This window comes from Cynocephalus volans, chromosome 1, assembly GCF_027409185.1.
Source record: "Cynocephalus volans isolate mCynVol1 chromosome 1, mCynVol1.pri, whole genome shotgun sequence".
Lineage (NCBI taxonomy): Eukaryota > Metazoa > Chordata > Mammalia > Dermoptera > Cynocephalidae > Cynocephalus > Cynocephalus volans.
In genome coordinates, this window is record NC_084460.1 from 11,164,392 (window position 1) to 11,184,286 (window position 19,895).

Below are 19,895 nucleotides of genomic sequence, written 5' to 3' on the forward strand. Positions count from 1 at the left end.
ACACTTGGAGGGGGTCACTGGGGCTAAGATTGAGGGAGGCGTTGCTCCCTGGCTCAAAGTGGGAAGCAGGCCCACCCTTTGCTTAGGGAGAGGCAGTGGCCAGGGAGTCCTGCTTTCACCAGCCTACCCTGGGCTGGCTCGGTCGTGTCCTCTCTCCCTGTTTTCCCTCTCCTCTGGGTGGATCTCTGCCTTGGGGCTGAAACCGAGAGGGCATGGGTCCGACCTTGTTATTCTCCTATTGCTGGTTTCAATTTCCAACTTGGAAAGGCACGAGCGATGGGCCCAAGAGTAGGAAAAAGTGAGAAGAGCCCAGTGGTTGTGTTTAAATGAAAACTGCCCTGCCCACCTTGTGTCAGTCCTGTCCTTCTCACTGTGAAGCATGCAGAGGATATGTTAATTTTGGCGTCATGCTCCACGGTAAGAGGAGGGAGCACAAGAGGCAAACGTTACTAGAAAACCTGCGTGTCCATGGCCCTGGACACTGATTGCAGCTTCCCACTTGCTTCAAGAGACGTTGTTTCCAAGATAAGGCCAATGTTACCTTCAGTAGCTGACATCACCTGGTGTCCCTTGAGGCAGCCCTCACCCCTCCTGGGGTTCCAGCTGTGGTGGGAAGTTCAGTGTGAGTTCAGACTTTCGTTGCAGTGGCGGCACCACCTCAACCATGGGCCATGTGTCTTTCTGCTTCCTGGCTCAGGGTCTTCCCCAATGGTGGGACCCTGCTTGGCCTACTCAAAGTGCAGCCTGCAATTTGGGTGGTTTATGCTCCTGGGTAACTCTAAACTTATTGGAGACAGGAACCACAGTCCTTATTCTTCGGTTTACAATTTTGGGAGGTACTCTGGATGCATCTCCAAGCTTCCAGTGGGATCCTGCCTTTGTTGCCAGAAGCAGCAACCTCCATAGTGCATCCATATTTATCCCCCCCCCCCGTCTTGGTTTCCACTCTCCCTCACTCCTTCTTCCTGGGATCCCCTCCAGAATAAACTACTAGCGTCCAAATCTTTGTCTCAGACTTGGCTTTCGGGGAACTCAAACCAAGACCCCTCCAAAGATTAGGAGGCCCTGCATTGCAATCTAAAGCATTACTGTGATATCATGATGATGTTGGAGGCTTCTGTTTGACTGGCCAGCCTCTGGCTGTCACCTGGCCCAGCCTGGCTGGGAATTTGGGGATCCATGCATAGACTATCTTGTTCCAACCTCAGTGGCAGACCTTCAGCCCTTGCAGCCTGTGCTTGAACCTTTCATGTCCCATAGCCATCTTAATTCACAATTTTCCCAGTGTTCTTAAAGTTTTGTTACTTTGATTCATAGAAGCCGTTTGGGGGGCTCTATGTTCACAGCAGGATGAGGCACATTTTTGCAGAGAAAAGGAAGAGCTCTCTGCTCAGCATTGCATCATGATGGACACAGGATGAAGGCAGGGAGGTTTGGGGGAAAAGCTTTACATGGTTTCTGTTTTGGATTTCACCAGACTTTACCTGGGATGGGATAAAAAGTGGAAGCACATATCCGCTGTGAGTTTTTCAGTTGCTGTTAGAGAAAAGCCAGTCTGGCTCAGGAGTAAAAGGGAATACTTGCAGCATGTACCTGAAAAGCTCACAGTTAGTACGGCTCAGGTATTCAGGGGCTGGAAAGTGATGCCATCAGGACCTGGGCTCCCTCTGGCTCTCTGGCTCTGCTCACCTCTGTGTGCTGCTGCATTCTCGATCTCTGAACCTACTGGCAAGTTCCATCTCACTGGGAAAGTGGGTGAATCTCTCTCTCCTGGGAGCTCTGCTTTAATTGGCCGGGCTCAGTTATGGGCACATCTCACAACCAATCATCCTGGCCCGCAGGATGTGGGACTTTGATTGGCCAGGTGTTTAGTAACTGAGGCATCGTGGGAATGGGTGTGCAGAGCCTCCTCCCATAACTGGTAGACTGGGTGTGGGAGAGGGGTCAGCCCCAAAATGAAAATCTGAGGTTGATTCAAATTAAGGGAGAAAGGATTGGGAGGGGGGTGCGGGGAGCACTGGGAGTCCAGGCACCAAACTCCTAGTGTTGTTAACATTTTAAATTTCTCAGTGGAGATTTACTCCTCTGTGTAGGTACTGGAGGCCAATGAGAAAAAACAAACAAACAAATGATGTCATCAGGAAGCTTATAGTCCAATGGAGGAAATAGGAAACATACATGGATAACTGTAGTGTAATAATTGTCTGAAGACAAGTTTCTTATTATTTCCATAAGATGAAATGTTCTTTCTCACTATTCACCTATGTCTCCTCTCCCTTCCCCTTTCTCTTTTTTCTCTTTACCCCCTAGAGAGTACTGATCCTTGGTACCTTTTAAGAAAGGTGTGCAGTCAGGGTTGTGGAGAAGAAATTACTTTACATTTCTTTTCCCTCTGCCTGACTCCTTAGTGATATTTTTATTCTAAGCACGAATTTAGAAAATCCCAGAATTAAGGAAAGACTCCGTTCTTGCCCTGTTCTGTAATGGCAGAGACAAGGCAGCCTGAGAGGAAACAGCAGACAATTTTATACACATACTTAGGAATAAATTGGACTGTTTATCCAAGCACAAGCGATGGAAATGGCAGTAATTTTGAGGAGCCAAGTGATGTAGTTGGTCAAATTCTCAATTGGAAGTGAAAAAAGTGAGTTTTAAAGAGAACTGAAGGAACACATTTGGCAGGTTTGCAGGGGTCAAATGTGTGAAAGATTTAGGCATGCGGGACACACCAGCACAGCCTGAGAGTGCCATAGTGTGTAGCTGGAATGAAACATGTCTGCAGCTCTGATCTCCAACTGTTCTTAGGAATGTCTTTTTATTTAGAAATTATGTATAATTAATACTGTAATATGGATTATGTATACATATGTATAATGATGTATTATATTTAAGCCTCATATCTAATTTTGTGTGTGTAAATTTATATTACTATAAGCCAAGCTACCTTCCTATGTGGACCTCACATGATTTCTTGATCAGCTTGAGTTGTTCTTGCTTTAAATCTTGATTGGGGAGACGATTCTCTGCCACACAGCAAGATCACTATAACTCTTCTGTCTAAGAGGGGTTGGGGCTAGTTTTTAATATTAATGAGCTTTTCCATTCTCCTTCACCAGTAAGATTGACTGTCTTTCTTCTCAGGCAAAGAAGAAAACCAGAAGAAAGCCAAAGTCAGGCAAACCCCATCTTCTCTGTCTCATTAGAATGTTTGATGACCTCCATCTAGAGACCACTGCATTTTTCTTTGCCTTCTCTCGCCCCTGCGGCGTGCTGACAGAATCGAGGTTCTGCTCGGTTCTTGACCCTGGAGCAGGGACATCCTACTCACGAGATGAGGTCGACCCTTAGCCTGGCCCTTAGCTACATGTGGCTCTTTTAAATTTAAATTTACATTAAATAAAATTAAATAAAGTTAAAGGCTCAGTTCCCAGTTGGATAGTCATATTTAAAGTGAACAATAGCCATGAGTGGCTGGTGGCTACCCTATTGGACAGTGCAGGTGTAGGACATTGCCATCAGTGCACAGAGTTCTTTTGAACAGTACAGATCTGGATTGATCACAATGGTATTTGTGGTTTTCTGCCTTTTAAAACATGAAAAATTATCTTGGGCAGTGTTTCAGGAGCCAGAGCGAAAGGGAGTGCTTGGAGCTCGTGCAGGATGAATTGCCTGGGAGCTTGCAGTTTCCTTTCTGTAATGCAGCGCAGTTGGGGTGCACATTTGCGTGGGTGCATTCATTAAAAAATGTGTAATAGAGCCTCGCTACTCAGAGTGGTGCTTGGGCCAGCAGCACTGACATCCATTAGGAACTTGTTACAAATACAGAAGCTCAGAGCCTTCTCAGGCCTACTTATTCAGAATCTGCATTTTAACAAGGTCCCTAAATTATATCCATGCCTGTGCATTAAAGTTTGAGAAGTGTCTTGGTTCAGGCTGCTATAACAGAATTCCATAGACTCAGTGGCTTAAACAGCAGAAATTTATTTCTCACAATTCTGGAGGCTGGAAATCTGAGATCAGGGAGCCAGCATGGTTGGGTTCTGGTGAGAGTCCCCTTCTGGGTTGCAGACGGCTGCCTTCTCATGTATCTTCACATGGTGGAAAAAGGGCTACAGAGCTCTCTGGGGTCCTTTTTATAACGGCACTAACCTCATTTATGAGGGCTCCACTCTCATAACCTAATTACCTCCCAAAGCCCCAGTTCCTAACATCATCACATTTGGGGTTATGATTTCAGTATATGAATTTTGTGGGACACAAATGGATAAAAATTCAGTCTCTTACAAGAAGAAACTCCATATTGACCATTGCGTGCGTGTGAGAAAGATAGATAGAGATACAGAGAGGAGAGAGGTCCTCTTCCAGGTGGGGCCGGTGGGAACGGCTCATGAGAACAACCCCATTTGCTTCATTTAGTAGTTCAGTGAAGAAAGATGGGGCTGTGGGGAAAAGAGAGAGCTCTGACCAGGTTGCTGGGTCCTGATTTTCTTAAGCCTTAAAGCAATTTCAAAAGGGAGCTGTCGAGGCCAATGTGGGAAAAGCATCTCCAGGTGGTCAGACCCCAAGTGAGTGCTGAGGCATCTCTGGCAGGGGCTTATGTGGTCCTAATGAGGGGCCTTTCTGGTCTCTGGGGACCCCGCATTTTGGGTGTTAGAGACTGAAATCAAGCTGATCACGTAGCAGGAATTTTGAAGACAAGCAGCACCAGTGCCTGTGAATGAAGTCGGAACCAAATAGGTAGCGTGGTGTGCAGAGCTTCTGCAGTGCTAATGAGCACGTGGGCCACCTTTTGAAAACGCAGGGTCCAAGGCAGGGGTCTGCACTCCTCATAGGCCCCCAGCTGGTGTGGATGTGGCTGGTCCAGGAGCAAGGCTGTGATGTGAACAGTTTTGTCCTGGAACCCAGAAAACCTGGATTCTGGCTCAGGTTTGCCACTGAAATTCCCAGGCCTATCATTCAAACTTAACACCCAGGTCAAAGAGCATGACCCTGAGGGGTGAAATGGACCCACATGGGATCCCTCCTGGACATTCAGCACTCCCCTCTTCCCTGGGGGTTCGGTGATTACTTCTGGTCTAACTAAGGTGTTAGCTCTAATGAAACATCTGCCTAGTTTCAGGCCAGCTTTTGGGGGCTGGAGACACAGTGATGAAGAAAATGCATGCAGGAGGCTGGATTCTCCTGGAGCTTACAAACTGGGGGTGGGGATGGGGGACGAGCAATGGAATAAAGACAGACAGGTTTTGGTAAGGGGGTGGGAGATGGTCCTGGAGAGTCCAGCAAGACTGCCTGGAGGAAGGGATTTGAAGCAGAGGGAGCTCATGTGGGCTCCCCCATCTTTGTGTCAGTCTCACACCCAGCCTTTCTTGATTTGCCCAATAACCATGGCAGATTCTGCACCTGGAGTCAGTTTATAGTCTTGGCTCAGGCCTTTGGTCTGGGTGCTTTGTGCAGTCCCTTGTTCCCAAGGCCACCCTTGCTGGGGGCTCAGCCAGCCCACCCCTTCCCACACTCAGCCTGGGCCAGTGTGGGTGTGGGCATGTGGGGTGGGCAGTGTAGGGGTCTGTGCCAGGTGGGATGGGAAGGTGAAGAGATTTTGGTGGGATGTAGGAAGAGAGCTGGGCCTTTTCTCCCCCCACCTATGGGTGAGTTTGCATGGGGACTGGTTACAGGGCCAGTCTCCTGGATGCTGGACACAACTGAGGCCACAGCTGTCACAGCAGAGCACTGGAGCCCCGACAGCTTGCCCCTGCTTTGCCTGCACCCTCAGCCTACCCCCTGCAGTCCTCTGCCAGGTCCTTGAAGGCTCTGCAGCCTCCCTCTGCCTTTCCTGAGGGGAGGGCTTCCCTTAGGGTCTGGAGCAGCAATGCAGACTCCAGTGTGGTCACAGATCTCCTGTGGGTCTTGCTACTGCAGATTCTGACTCTAGTCCAGCCCCAGGAGCTGCCGATGCTGCCACTCCTTAGATCAGAGGACAGGGCATCCAGCAAAGTGCCCTGCTTCAGTCAGACAGGTGACTGGGGTCACCTCCACCCCACTTCCCTTCTGTGTGAAAGAGAGGCCCGTCAGAAGGACCAGAAACTTTCCACATGGGTTTCGTCCTGGAGTGGACATGTAGTGCCTTGATCGTGGGGAGAAGTTGAAATCAAGCGTGCAAGCTGCCTCAAGCGTGTGATTGCCTCAGCTTAGTTGGAGACATTAGAGGAAAAGCTGGACCCACCCCACCAGTCTCTCAGTGTCCCCTGACCCACTAGGCACAGCGTGTAAAGTGCAGCAGAGAGAAGTTGAGAGAACCCACAGCCTCCCTGCAGCCACCGCCTCTGGATCTTCCCATCTCTGTCTTTCTGCAAGCTGTGGAGCAATCGAGGGGAACCAGCGACTGGCCTGTTTGGCCTCCAGCTTCTTCCTCTCCTGGTGGGTTTGGAGAGCTCACCCAGGCGGGTGTAGCCTCTCCACAATTTGTGCTCCTTCCAAGGACCATGACCAAGAGCACAGGGAAGCTCTTGTTTCAGCCGGAAAATCCACATGAAAAAATCCACATGGAGAAAGCCAGGGGCTCTGTCGCACCCTCTTCACACACACAGGGTGGGAACCACCAGGCCACGCTCCTGAGACTCTAGGGCTGGGGTCACGAAGGGGTCTCTGGGGAGTGCTGCTGCGTGCTCGAGTCTGCCCAAGGCAGTCCTCTGGCTGTGGCTTATGCAAACTGACCTCCAAGCCTGGGTGAAGACCCAGGGCATGCAGAGAGGAGGCAGCTGTGTAAATTGCAGTGTGGGGTATTTACAGCCTAGTGAGGAGCCACAGTCAGTGGCTGCCTCCATTGGTGGTTTCTTGTGCCGTTAACTGAGTTTTCTGGAGTTCTTTCTTCAGTGTTGCATTAGGCATTCCAAGACTCCGTTTTCTCATCTGCAAATGGGGGGCTGTGCCATAGTTCTCTGTGTGTTTCAGCGTAGTGGTTCTCTCCATCCCAGTTTTCAAAAAGAAAGGCACATTCCAGCTCACAGGGAGGAGAGAGTTAATATGTCCTCTCAAAGGGAGCCTGTTGATCTCGTAAGGCCATTTTCCCAGGCTCCTGGAGCTCTGAGACAGGTGGGAAGTGAATACCTGGGGTTTGGAGTCAGATCTGAGCTGGAGTCCTGGCTTGGCTACTTAACTCCATTATCATCATCATCAGCAGCAGGAAAGTGGTTTCTGCTCCCTGTAGGAGGACGGAGTGGGCAATACAGGAAGGGTGTGTGGCACAAAGGTGGGGCTGATGGTGTGGTACACTCCCCTCACTGCCTCTCCGCTGGGCCTGGGACCAGCATTTGGGAAGGGTAGGAAGCCCTGTGGGACGAGGTTGTGCATAGGAGACAGTGCCTCCTGACAGTGTTAAGGTGCAGGCTGTGGGCTGGGGCTCTTTGTCAGGGGGCACCCAAGGAGATCCTTTCTCGGTGTCAGAATAAGCCGTCTAAGCCCCAGTCACAGAGAGGAGGAGGAGGAGGAGGAGGAGGAGAGAGTGAGCTCTCCTTGGAGCATGAAAGGGTGAGCACACAGCTCTGTAATGGAAACTTGGCATCCGGCCTCCACTCTCCATCCTTCCTTAGCGCATGCAAGTCTTGGGTTGAGAACTGGGCTTCCTCCCCTTCCGGCAGGCACCCGCCCTGTCCCCATGGCTCCCTCCTATTCCCCTTCCTCAAGCTGCAGTCACACAGGCTGCCTCTGCTGGTGACATGTGAGCTGCTGCCTCCCTCTTTGCCTCCCATCCCCTCCCTGACTAATTAGGCCAACATGCAACTTCCAGGGCCTGACCGATGTGGAGCCAGGAATGCAGTTTACAGAGGCCAAGTGTTTTTGTTGATGTTGCTCAAGTGTAGCTTTGCACAGCGGCCTATCTGCCATAGCAGAGAAGTCCAAGGAAGCTGGGAAGTCCAAGGAAGCTGGAAAAGGCCAATTGTGAACACCTCTCTGTATCCCCTTCACCTCTCCACCCTCCAGGCCTTCCCCACTGCCCCTCTCCTCCTCCCTAAATGCAAGAATATAACCTTCTGTGTCATGGCCGATAGGAACAGCTTAGTCTCTAGGAAATCAACAGTGATCAGAGTGCTTTGCATGGAATGGGGTTTTAGAACGGTCTTATTCTTTCATTGATGATGCTTTCATGAGTGATACTCATGCCTCATTGCTCTTCCTAATAGTTTCTGGGGAAACAACCATCTTTGAAATAGGTCCAGTGAGACAGTCTTCACCCCTAGCCTATTATGAGGGGCAGGCTGTGTTATCTATCTACCTTACTACAGCTGTATAATACAACCAGGACAGATTTCATCTTACCAAGGGATCTATCAAGAATTTGGCCTTTGTGGTCAGTAGACCTGGGTTCAAATCTCCATTCTGCTACTTGTTTGCTGTGTGACCTTGAACAAGTAATTTAACCTCTCTGTGCTTCAGTTTCCTTATTTGCAAAATAGAGCTAATATTTCCATGTAGGACTGTTGTAAAATTAAAACATGGTGAAGAATGGAACAGTCTTAGCATAGAATAGGCACTCAATAAATGGAAGCCATGATAACTATTACATGGTAGTTGATGTGGCCATGGGTTGGCTCTGATCTTAGGCAAATCATTTGCACTCTTACTTATTTACCCCAAATATAAGTTGACCCCAGAACCAACCACCTGTCCCTACCTCACCAGGAGTTTAGCGAGGACGAATGAGCAGGGAAGTAATACTGTCAACCTGGTCCTCGGTGGGAAGGCCTTGCTCTCATCAGTCTGACTTTCTCAGACTCTGGTCTTAGTGCTGCTGTATCAGTGGTCAGTGGTCAGTGGTCAAACATATTTTTGTTGAGAAAAAAATTTGTAGATTTTGGAATCAAGAGGTACTGCCTTAATAGTCTGTAATTCCTGAAGATATTGAATTATTATGTAAAAAATCCTCTAATTTTCTGCTACAATAGCTAGCTTTATTTTTACATCTCTTAATTGGTATCAGCTTTTCTCCCAGAATTACAGAGCTATGGAAACTTGGCATAGAAAAGAACTTTGCAAGTCACTGTGAGGGATACTCTTGTTTCTTTGCACATCTTCGCGGTCTTTCTGAATGTTAGGATTGCATTACTGCAAAGCATCTTCCTCTGACCCAGATTATAAGAATAGCGGAGTGACCAGTCTGATGACCATAGCACGACTCTCTTTAGATACCTTGCAGTTGCAGATGCCATGGTGCTGTCTGTGTCACTTCATTCCTAACTCTGTGCACACTGGCACAGTCCAGCTACTAGCACCTGCATCTTTTTTTCCACAGCCTTTTGCTGGGCACCAGAGCCCACCCTGGACACCCATGTGGCAGGTTGAAATTAGTGTTCCCTTCGAATAGCTTTCAACCAATGCAGACCAGGAGTGGGTAGATAAATACCCAAGCTCTGTCACGCCTTGGATGTCTGAGATGCATGTCTACACTGGCCCACAGAGGTTTCCAGAGGCCTCAAGTTCTAGTTACTTATTTTGGCATCTGGCTTGATGCACAGTCTGCTGGCCAGTTCCTCTTCTCTGTCCCTTTGGAGGAACCAGACTTAGACATAGGGTGCTTTTCTTCACACTTCTGGATCAGTTATGATAACACGGTGCTCTGTTCACACCCTAGGGCTGCTTGTTGGAGTTGAAGGCCACTGACCTTATTGTTCTTTCTTGAGTTTTTAAAATTTTTTTCTCTGCTTGTCACCACTCTTAATCAAAAGAATCAACCATTCAGGTTAACCAAACTCAACAACTGCCTTGCTTTCAACTTGAATTAACTTTGGTATCGTTCTCACAATTTTGGGTAGACTGATATACGTGGCTACCATGTAGGCTTTTGTATTTCAGAGTCTAAGATTTTTGTTTATTCTAGTCAGGCTTCACACTCTACCCTATTTTTTTTTTTTTTTTTTTTTTGAGAAAAACGTGAGAGGCTGTCCTGTCTAATGTGTATATGTTGTCATTAGGTATTTTGATCATTTTACATCTGAATTCGGAGGCTTTGTTTGACTGAGGAAGACCTCAATGCATGAGCTGCTGCTATCACGTGTGTCCTGTAGGCTTAGGTGAGGTGCCAGAAACTTTCGGGAGTCTCACTTTACCTGCCTATAAAATGGGAATGATTATTTCAGCTTGCATTTGCCAAGCACCTACTCTGAGCCCCAGAGATTAGGTGTTGGAGAGACAAAGTCCATGCTCGGCCTTTCCTTCTTGAGCAGTGTCACGAAGGTCAAATTCAATAACGGAGGTAAAATCGTTTGGGAAACTGAATCACCACAGCAACAGAGAAGTGGGTATGCAGCCCTTCAGCTCCTCGTTGACTGTTTCAGAACATGTCATCAATGTGGCTAGGTTGCCCTGTGGGCTCTTGTGAAGGCCACTGGGCCCATGGGATAGGCCCTTTACTTGCATTTAGATTGCTTTTCTTTTTTTTTTTTTTTTTTTTTTTTTTGTCGTTTTTTCGTGACCGGCACTCAGCCAGTGAGTGCACTGGTCAGTCCTATATAGGATCCGAACCCGCGGCGGGAGCGTCACCGCGCTCCCAGCGCAGCACTCTACCAAGTGCGCCATGGGCTCGGCCCTAGATTGCTTTTCTGACCACAGCCACCTGGCCACTCAATAGGTGGCCATCACCTCTTGTCACTTCCTTCTGTAGTCCCAAGCCCCTGGACAGAGCCTTCTTGGGTTGTGTCTCCCCCTCCATGTGATGCCCTGACATCAAGCTCTGTCCTTTCTCTGCCGTCGTCTTGCTTGATCTGTCCGTGATGGTCAAGGCTATTGGCTGCTCTTTCTTTCTTTCTTGAAATTCTATTTCTGCTTACCTTCCTTGACACCATTTTCCCTTGCTCTTTTCCTCTCTTTCACGATCCTGTGCTGAATTCTTTTACTCTCTGGAGGAAGGTTGGGTTCCATTCCTTCTCTTCAGTACCCCCTTTCGCTCTAGGAGACCCTATCTGTGCATACGTCTGTAGCACATCCCTGTTTGCTGTGACTCTCCTGATGCTCAGCTCTTCTCCCCTGAGGCATCTCCAGCCCTCTTTACACAGGCAGCATACCTCCCTTTCGATGCTCCGCAGACACTCCAACTCAACGTGTCCTAAAGAGAATGTACCACATTCTCCCCTCTCATGTGCTCTTTGGTCTGTGTTGTCTCTCCTGACACTTCCATTCCCACAGCCATCTCGGTCAGAGACCTGAGCACTGTCCTTGCTCACCCCTAACATGCATTCTGTGGTCTACTTTTTCCTGGTTCATTCCCTCATCTCTTGTTTGCTGAAAACTTTCTGTGTGGCACTCACTGGCCACACTTTGGGGCTGTTGAATTGGTGTCTTAACTTGGGTAACCAGCACAAAGCAGGTCCTGAGCACCTGTTCAGTTGCAGGCGGTTTATTTGGGGAGGTGGTTCAAGGAAATACTAGTGGGGGGGGGTGGACGCCAGTTCATACTGACTTAGAGAAGCTGATTGTGCCCATCTTCCCAGTTCCGTTTTCAATGATGCCATGTTGGTAGCTTGAAGTTTGCCGTGATGGGAGTGTTGACATCAGGGAAATTGGCCAATAACTACAGATCAGGACTCTCCCCACCCCGCAGTGAGTTGGTTGTTAAACATTTCTCAGTGTGTCATTGGGAGCAGAGAATTGAAACAGGGAGGAGACAGCAGCTAATAAAGAATGCTTTATCAAGAGAGTTACACTGGAGACAACTGGAGCTTAATCCCACTGGGGAGAACGCTGAAATCCAGTTTAGAATACACACCTCAAAGTCATCCCACTCAAGCGGCGAGGTATTTATACAACAATTCTTACTGGTCATTGGCTGAGGGCTGCCTCTGTTGGGCCCAGTAGGATCCAGCAGCCAGAGGAAGCCCTCAGGCAGTAAAGGCAGGGCTGAGTGCAGAACGGCTGATTAAGCCACTGAGCACCAGCACTGGCCAAGGCTGAAACCCAGCCGTTAGTGATTGTGGTTATTGTCTTTTTCTCCCCAGAGCTCGACCTCATGGACCTCATAGGAGAAGACAGAAAGTGGATGGTGGGGAGGAAGCTAATGCAGGTGAACGACACTCTGACTTCTGAAGATGCAGGGCTCCGGAGCAGCAAGAACTGCACTGAACCAGGTAACAGTGCTGGCTCCTCGTGGGGCAGTGGTCGCCATGTTCTCTGCTTATGGCTGGGGAAGAGCCAGGTGCCATGTTTTTTCTTTAAATTTTAGTCCAGAGGGACCTTAAGGACATTTAGGGCAGGTGTCTAAGAAACTCAAAGGTGAGATCCTAAGGGACTATTAAGGTGCATTGCTACCTTTGTGTTCTTTTTCTAGTGGAGTTGGAGACAAGGTAAGTGAGAGACAGTGATTCTCCTGATTCTGTACAGGTATCAAATGTGGAGGCTGTTGCTGGCAAATGAGAAACTGAGTCAGGCATAGGATGAGTGAGGTGTTCTGGGGCTGCCTTGGCTTTGATCCCTGGGAACCTCTCTGGCTGGTTTTTAATCAGGAGCCATGTTTCTGTAACACTAAAGACACAGAGTTTGGGCCAGATCCTCTCCCATGACATTGATCTTCTTGGAAGAAGTAAATATTCATCTTTCAGTTATATTTGATGTACATTGTGCCTTTCCTCAGGAAGACATACGGAGCACTGCACCTGCAATATTACTAAAACTGAAAGAGAAAACAGCCACAAAGGGGATCAAAGGGCACCAGCAATGATCAGGACCCAGACTCAGGGAAATGACATGTTCCCCTCTGGAGGGATGAGGTCCCTGATGGTTTAGACCAATGGTTGGCAAACTTGTTCTGGAAAGGGCCGGATTGCAAATATTTTAGGTTTTGCAGTCCATATACAGTCTCTGTAGCATGTTCTTTTAAAAACATTTTTTTACAACACTTCAAAAATTTGAAAACCATTCTCAGCTCACACACTGTACAAAAACAGGCTGTGGACTAGAGCAGGTCTGTGGCCATACTTTGCCACCCTGACTTGGACTTCACAGCTTTCTGGGACTTCCTTCCTTGCATGGTGGGGACTTGGGCCTCATGTGTGCCCCTTTCAAGGGCTCAGGAGTTCAAGGACATGTTGATCCCACATGGAAAGGCCAATCTCATTTTCAGTGTCATCATGGAAGGACATAAGCAACCTTTACTGCAGCCCAAAGAACCATAGACCTTTGAGTACAGAAGGTGTTTCAAGAGGTTGTGTGTCTGCTCTTTTTTGGGAAGATGGGTAAAAGTGCCCACCCATGCTGAGATCTTAACAATCAGCTCCCAAGCAAAGCCGGAAAGAATTAAAAATAGGTTATCCCCTTCCCCCAAAAAACCTACATGATCTCTATTCCTCAAGCTGGAGAATTCAAGGTTTACTGTGGTTTTTATTAAATGCTCACAAGGAACTTTCTCTAAGGTTGGTGAAGCACGTGGGCTGCTACACGAGCTGGAATTGAAAAAGACCATGAAGGGCTTGAACTCCCCAGCTGAGGGGACCAAGCCATGTGTGTTCAAAGAATATACCATGGACTGGCCTGAAAGGGCTTGACAGGATGGAGCAGGTTCTGTGCCAAGAACCCTGTCTCCTGATCTGGTCTTATAGTCAAGTATTTTTCAACATCTGTCTCCAACTACTAGGCTGCTGGTAACTGGGATGTTAGAGGACAGAAATACAGTAGTAGCCCAATTGTCAATTTTGGTACGGGAAAGAATGGAGTCAGATACAATACGGTGACCAGCTCTGAGTGCTGGGTTCAGCCACACACAGGGCTGGCGGGGATGGAGGGTTTCTGCTCCCCGTTGTTGGGGTTGTGTTTTGGGGGGAGCGTGGTTGGTCTCTCTGTGAGTGGCATTGCTCATTCCATTTGGAAATTCGTTCCTCAAAGTGATGGTAGAAACATAAAGTGCATTGAAAGCCAGTCCAAGAGAGGAAGTGACTCAGCTTCCTAGGTAGAAAAGAAAATGTCCAGGTTGATGCAAAAAGCACAAACCCAGCACTGGCAGGGAGACCTCAGGGAAAGAGATGGGAAGAAAGCTTCAGAAGGAAAATGGGAGGAGGTGAAAGAGAACTCAGTCAGGCTGTGTACAACAGGTCCAAAAAGAACATGGGACCGGGAGGGACATTCTTGATTTCCTCATTTGTAGACCAAAGGGACTGATGAGCTTGATTTCTAGGGCCCTTGACTCCAGGCCACACCCTCAGGTGGCCCAGATCTGAGCTGTCAGGGAAGAGGATCATGCCTGAAACAGGAAGAGTCCTGTTCAAATCCAACACATCAAGGGCTGGCTCAGAGCCTGCATCCTTCACGAAGCCTGCTTGGACTGCCATAGACTGCAGTGACCATTCTGTTCTCTGAATGCTTTTGGTATAAAATGTCTCAAACTGCATTGTGTAATATGAATATTCAGTGATGATATTTCAATTCAAATGAATTGAAGTTAAATAAAATTAAAAATTCAGATTCTCAGTTGCACTGGCCATGCATCGAAAACCCAATAGCTACATGTGGCTAGTGGCTGCCATAATTGGACAGATTATAGAACATTTCCATCATCACAGTGAGGTCGATTGGACAGACTGGTCTAGAACTTCCGACTGTGTTTGGACATATCTCCTTTCTTTCCAATTCAGTTGCAAACATCTCGAGGACATGTAAATCAGAGAGCCCCATCTCTAACCTGGGTCTTGGAGTCACCTTCACCTGGTTTTAAATCCCAGCTGAGAAGCTGTGGGCTTTGGACAAAATAGGCTCCCTAATCCTCTGTCCATTTCTCTGTGAAACTGAGATATGACTCTGACCTTTCAGGACTGCTGTGAGAAATGACAGTGGAGTGGTAGCGTACGCACAGCTTAGTCAACCCCAGGGTCAACCCCTCGCAGTCAGAGCTCGCTCATGACTGCCCACTGTCTGCTGGGGGCGCCCATCTCCCCGTTACGGGTGGGTTACAGTGCAAGACTCCTAGAGCAAATTCTCCAGCCGGTGCCCACAGGAACAGGCAGATATGTCCGTCTGGTCCTGTCAACAGGCCACGCCCTCAGGTGGCCCAGGTCTGAGCTGTCAGTCAGCTGGACAAGGAGGCTCAAGCACGGTCTTCTCACACAGATAAGCTCTGAAGACCCCGTGCCTAGGATGAGCCACTGCCTGTGCCGAACCATGCTTCTGACAACACTGTGATCTGGACCTTGCCGTGCACACACTATCCCCAGTCGTCTCAGTGCCCTTTCCAGATGCTGTTGGAAGTCTGCTTCTCAATCTCAACTGAATCAATATTTATGAAAAGTAATTGAGATCCAGAGCACTCCTAAGGTCTTGATTTAGAATTAGAGTGTTAATAGTATCCATCTTATCTACCCCTGACCTGTGGTGGGGTGAAAGGGTAGAATTGGAGTGAGCCAAAGGCAGCTTCATTCACAGGTCACCCAGTTTCCCTTAAGAGGCCTCATACGCGATGAATATGACATGTGCTTTGTCAGTATAGTGGTGTCTCCTCTCCAAAGTCTTAATGTAGTGGTGAGGAAGTGAGCCCTGGGGCTTCTGGACTCCTTCCCTTCCCATTTGTGATGACATCAGCAGCAGCAGTGGACTTGACGAGGACGATGGATCAGGGTTCCCCCTGTGCTTGGATGGGTGATTATTTACATGGGAACTTGGGCATTTGGGATGGCAGTGTTTGCCCTGGCTATGTGAGTAATGGTGCCAAGGTCACAGGCTAGAGTTAATTTGGCATCTGTCATAAAGTACTCCCAGCTGTCACTTGTGATGTCACAGGGCTTCTCAGACTGTGTTCTCAGAACCCCTGGTTTTAGATGCTATTAGAGTAAGGTTACAGATTCAGGGGCTGGAGATGGAGTCACCTCTATTCTGGTGCTATTCTCTGTGGGTATATGAGGCTGATTTGCTCCTTAGAGGCCCATTTCCTCATCTATGAAATAGACCTTCAACTAATTTATCCCATCCATTGCACAAATCCAGCAGTTCCAAGAAATTTCAAGAATAGATTCACAAAAACTTCCGCCCCAAGACACCCTGCCACTTTCCTTAATAACTGTGCTTTACTTTGCAAAATTCTGTGCCATACCTCAACCCTTCTTTTCCTTCCTCTGTCCTTCTCCCTTTCCCCTTTTCTCTCTCTCTTACCACCTCCATGTCTTTCTCCCCACCCCTTCTCTCTCCAAAAACCAGAGCCCAGGGCACCCAATTTGTGGGCTAGGGGAAGCCCAGGGTGCACGTTGCCCTTTATAAAAGGTGCTATGTGTGTCTGTGACTGGTGTAGTAACAGCTGAGATTAGACCCTCTTCCTATGACAGCTGCTACTTTAAAGATATATTGCTTTATGCGTTTTGGATTTTTTAAATTTTTTTTTTATTTTTTAATTTGTCAATATACAATGTAGTTGATTTTTGTGTCCCTTTACCAATTCCTCCCCTGCCCCCAGCAACATCATATCTGTTCACTTAAAAAGTTCAAGGAATTTGGATTTTTTTTTAATGGCATTCTTTCTCAGCACTTCAAAGACCTGGTATTGGTGGAAATTTGTGATTTTTTGTGTCTGCACAATGGTGTGAAAAAGACTGACCTCCAAGTTCCAATTTTTCTGCAGTTTTTTCAGCTCTCTGTGAATATTTAAAGTTGTTTTCTTAGCCTGACACTGCCGATTTCATCTGAACCCTGGAAATATATTGGTTTTTTTTGGCAAATAACACTTAAATTTGTTTACCCAAATGATCTATTAAGAGAAATTTAACTTTGAATAAATTTGATCTCTGGAAAATTAAGTTAACTAAATGTAATTTTGAGGGTGGTGAGCAACTGTAGCAGAAATGAATTCATTGTGATATTTATTTGTACACTTTGCAGTCTGTCTGCAGAAAAACTATCAATTTTTGGTTTTCAGTTTTTTGATATTTTGATGAAATGAGCTTTTCCTCAGAGTGCCTCTTTCAAATAAACTTTGGAAGAAGGAAAATGTTTAAAATGATGGCCTTTGGTGTGGGCTTCACTGTGATATCACTAGATTTCCTTTTGATAAAGGGTCATCTCACGTTAACTGCCTGACTTACTTGGTCTAAGGCCTCTGAAGGAAAGGAAGTCACCTGGGCCTGTGTTGCAAGAGCAAGGTGAGGCTGGCAGGGCACTGGCCCTATGGGGAATGTTTACCAGGCCAGGTCTTTCCTGGAATGGCTGGATAACCACATAGTCTGAGTTAAATGTGAGTTGCAGTAGAGGAGGGAAGCCAGAGGTATATTCAAGGGGTAATTGTGGCCATAAATAAGAACTAGAACCCAGACACAGATGGGCAAGTAGGCACATCGGTTCAGGATGCTGGCCAAGAACAAAGTAAGTGTTGGGATCCTACTGTTTTGGGGGGTTTAAACCATAACTTTGGGGTTGGCCGGTTTAAAATCACATGGCTGGGCATAACCAATCTACAAATCATGAAACTTTCTCATCTTTTACGTGAAGAAAACCAAGATCCAGAGGGATAAACAACCTGCCCAGGGTCCCAGGACTTGTCAGAAGCAAAACAGGGCCACCCAATTCCCACAGTAGACACACTATACATATTAATAATTGAATAAAAGATGTGACGTTTGCACAGTCTAGAGTAGCACTGTCCAATAGAAAAATAAAGCAAGCTACATGTCATTTTACATTTTCTAGTAGCTACATTACAAAAGTAAAAAGAAACAGGTAAAATTAATTTTAGTAATAATATATTTTATTTAACCAAATATATCCAAAATATTAAGAATGACAAATTGCAATCACCTTGTATGGTTATCTTTAAATTTGAACCCAGGAAAGAACTGAATTTAAAGTCTTAAAATCCATACATTATTTTAGTAGCTCGCATGACTCTCACTAACTTTTTTCTGCACTTGTAATTTCTATAATGATTTCAATATATCTACTGACATTCTTAGCTGGAACAAATTAGACACTAATGTGATTAGCTTTTTAATTTGTGTCAAAATTCTTTACTGAGTTTGTTAGATAGGATAATAGTTGCTGTAACAGATAAAGCCCACAGCTTTGGGGGTTTAACACAAGAGACATTTATTTCTTTCTCATGTAAAGAAAGACCAGAAACAGCATGGAGTTTTGTCCATAGTAGGGGTTATGAGCTAGATGCTCGCATATGCTCACATTCCTCGGGCCGAAGCTATGTCACAGGACAACGTCTAACTCCAGGAATGCTGGGACATGTACATGAGCAGCATGTAGAAAGAAGAAGAGAGAACAGATTTGATGAGCAGGTAGATAGTCTCTGCTACCTTAATTTTCCCCAAATTAATTTGTTTTTGAGAAATACGTTTTTCAACTTTCCTTTATGCTCATCTTATTGCAAAAGCAGCATAGTCCCACTGTAGAAAAATCATAACCCAAACTTATGTCTGTCAGGCCTGGATTTAGCTCTTGGTTTAATCTTCGTGATTCTCACCTGGCCAAGGGGACATCATTTGATTATCTTTTCACCTAGAGAGGGCCATCAGTTGGGTAGAAATTGTCCCCGTTTTTCTCATTTGCAAATTGCATCTTTTCTTTGGGAATACAAGAACCTTGGGGAAAATAATGAATGTTTTTGTGTAGATGAAGTCATCGGCAATAGTGCGGAAAGAGCTTGGGTTACGGAGAAACGATGCCAGGGGAGTTTCCTAAATTCTTTGAACCTCATTTTCACCCTCTGTAAAATGCAGATTAAGATGCTTTCTTCACAGAGTTGTGGTGATCATTAAGTGAAGTAAGCTTTGTAAAGCAGCTGGGCCCTCAATCATAGCATGTGCTTAATAAGTTGTAGCTGTATTTTCTTTGTTACCAGAAATGCAATGGGTGGTAGACTGATGGAAGTCATTTGCAGGGACTCTACCACTCTGCAGGCAAGATTATTAAGATTGTGGGATTATTAAGATTGTTTTAAAGATGAATAAATCATCTAGTGTAGTTCAGTGACAACGTGACATTCTTACAGGGTGAGCTGTGGGAAGAGGACATAGAGAGGTATGAACTAGGAGGCATCTGACTAGTGGGGTTTTCTGGCCCAAGAAGTCACTCTGTAGACAAACAGGATAAAATAGGGAGTAGAGGATTTTCTACCTCATGCTGATGAAGAGTTTAAAAGTCTCAGGCTCCAGGAGTAAAGCACCGAACACTGTTTGTTTCTCCTAACTTTGATATTCCTTTAGGACTTTTTATTGAGGCATTCTTTAAAACCCTGTTCCTTAAAAGCAGCCCAGGAGGCCTATTTCAGTGAGTGGTACCTGAAATCTTTCTGAAACACAGGTAAATGATGGTGGACTTTTCAAAGAGGTTTCACATTCATTAGCTCATTCAAACACATTTAGCCCTTGGAACAAATAGCTCAAGGTTAGGAATGACTGTATTATGATACCCAGTAGATAGATGAATTAGACTGAGGCCAAGGCAAGTTGAGTTAAAGAAATGAGATTCAGAGTCATAAATGTGAAAAGAAGCTTAGGGATTATTGCTTCAAGTGGCTTTCAGACTTTTTTCCTTTAAGCCCAGGCCTAACAAATGAGAGCCCTTGGCCAAATTGGGATGTTGACTGTTTTTGTGAATAAAGTTTTATTAGAACACAGCCACACACATCCATTTATGTGATGTCTGTGGCTGCTTTTGGTCTACAAAGGCAGAGTTGAGTAGTTGCAGCACAGACCACAGGGCCTGCAAAGCCTAAAACATTTACTCTCTGGCCCTTTACAGAAATGTTTGCTGCTGCCCCGTGTTCTAGGTCCTGGGACTGGTGCCTCAAGTGGTCTGGAGGGGAGGTTGAGGCCTCTCCCCAAAGGTGCACCGTAGCTTCTCCAGGCCTGACACCTTTCTCAGCAGGCTCCATGGCACACTGGGGGCAGCTGGGCTGAGGGCTGCAGGAGGGCAGGCTGAGGCACCTCACCAAG

The 19,895-nt window shown here is 46.6% G+C and overlaps 1 protein-coding gene across 2 annotated transcripts in view; it reads left to right on the top strand.

Moving 5' to 3' along the window:
- The window catches only part of SLC24A3 (solute carrier family 24 member 3), a 515,190-nt gene that overhangs the window by 99,369 nt on the left and 395,926 nt on the right, over positions 1 to 19,895 (top strand). For both annotated transcript variants that reach the window (XM_063088283.1, XM_063088282.1), the window contains one exon: positions 11,985 to 12,113. In XM_063088283.1, the coding sequence (XP_062944353.1) occupies positions 11,996 to 12,113 (118 nt within the window). In that variant the 5' untranslated portion in view covers positions 11,985 to 11,995. The remainder of the gene's footprint in view (positions 1 to 11,984; positions 12,114 to 19,895) is intronic.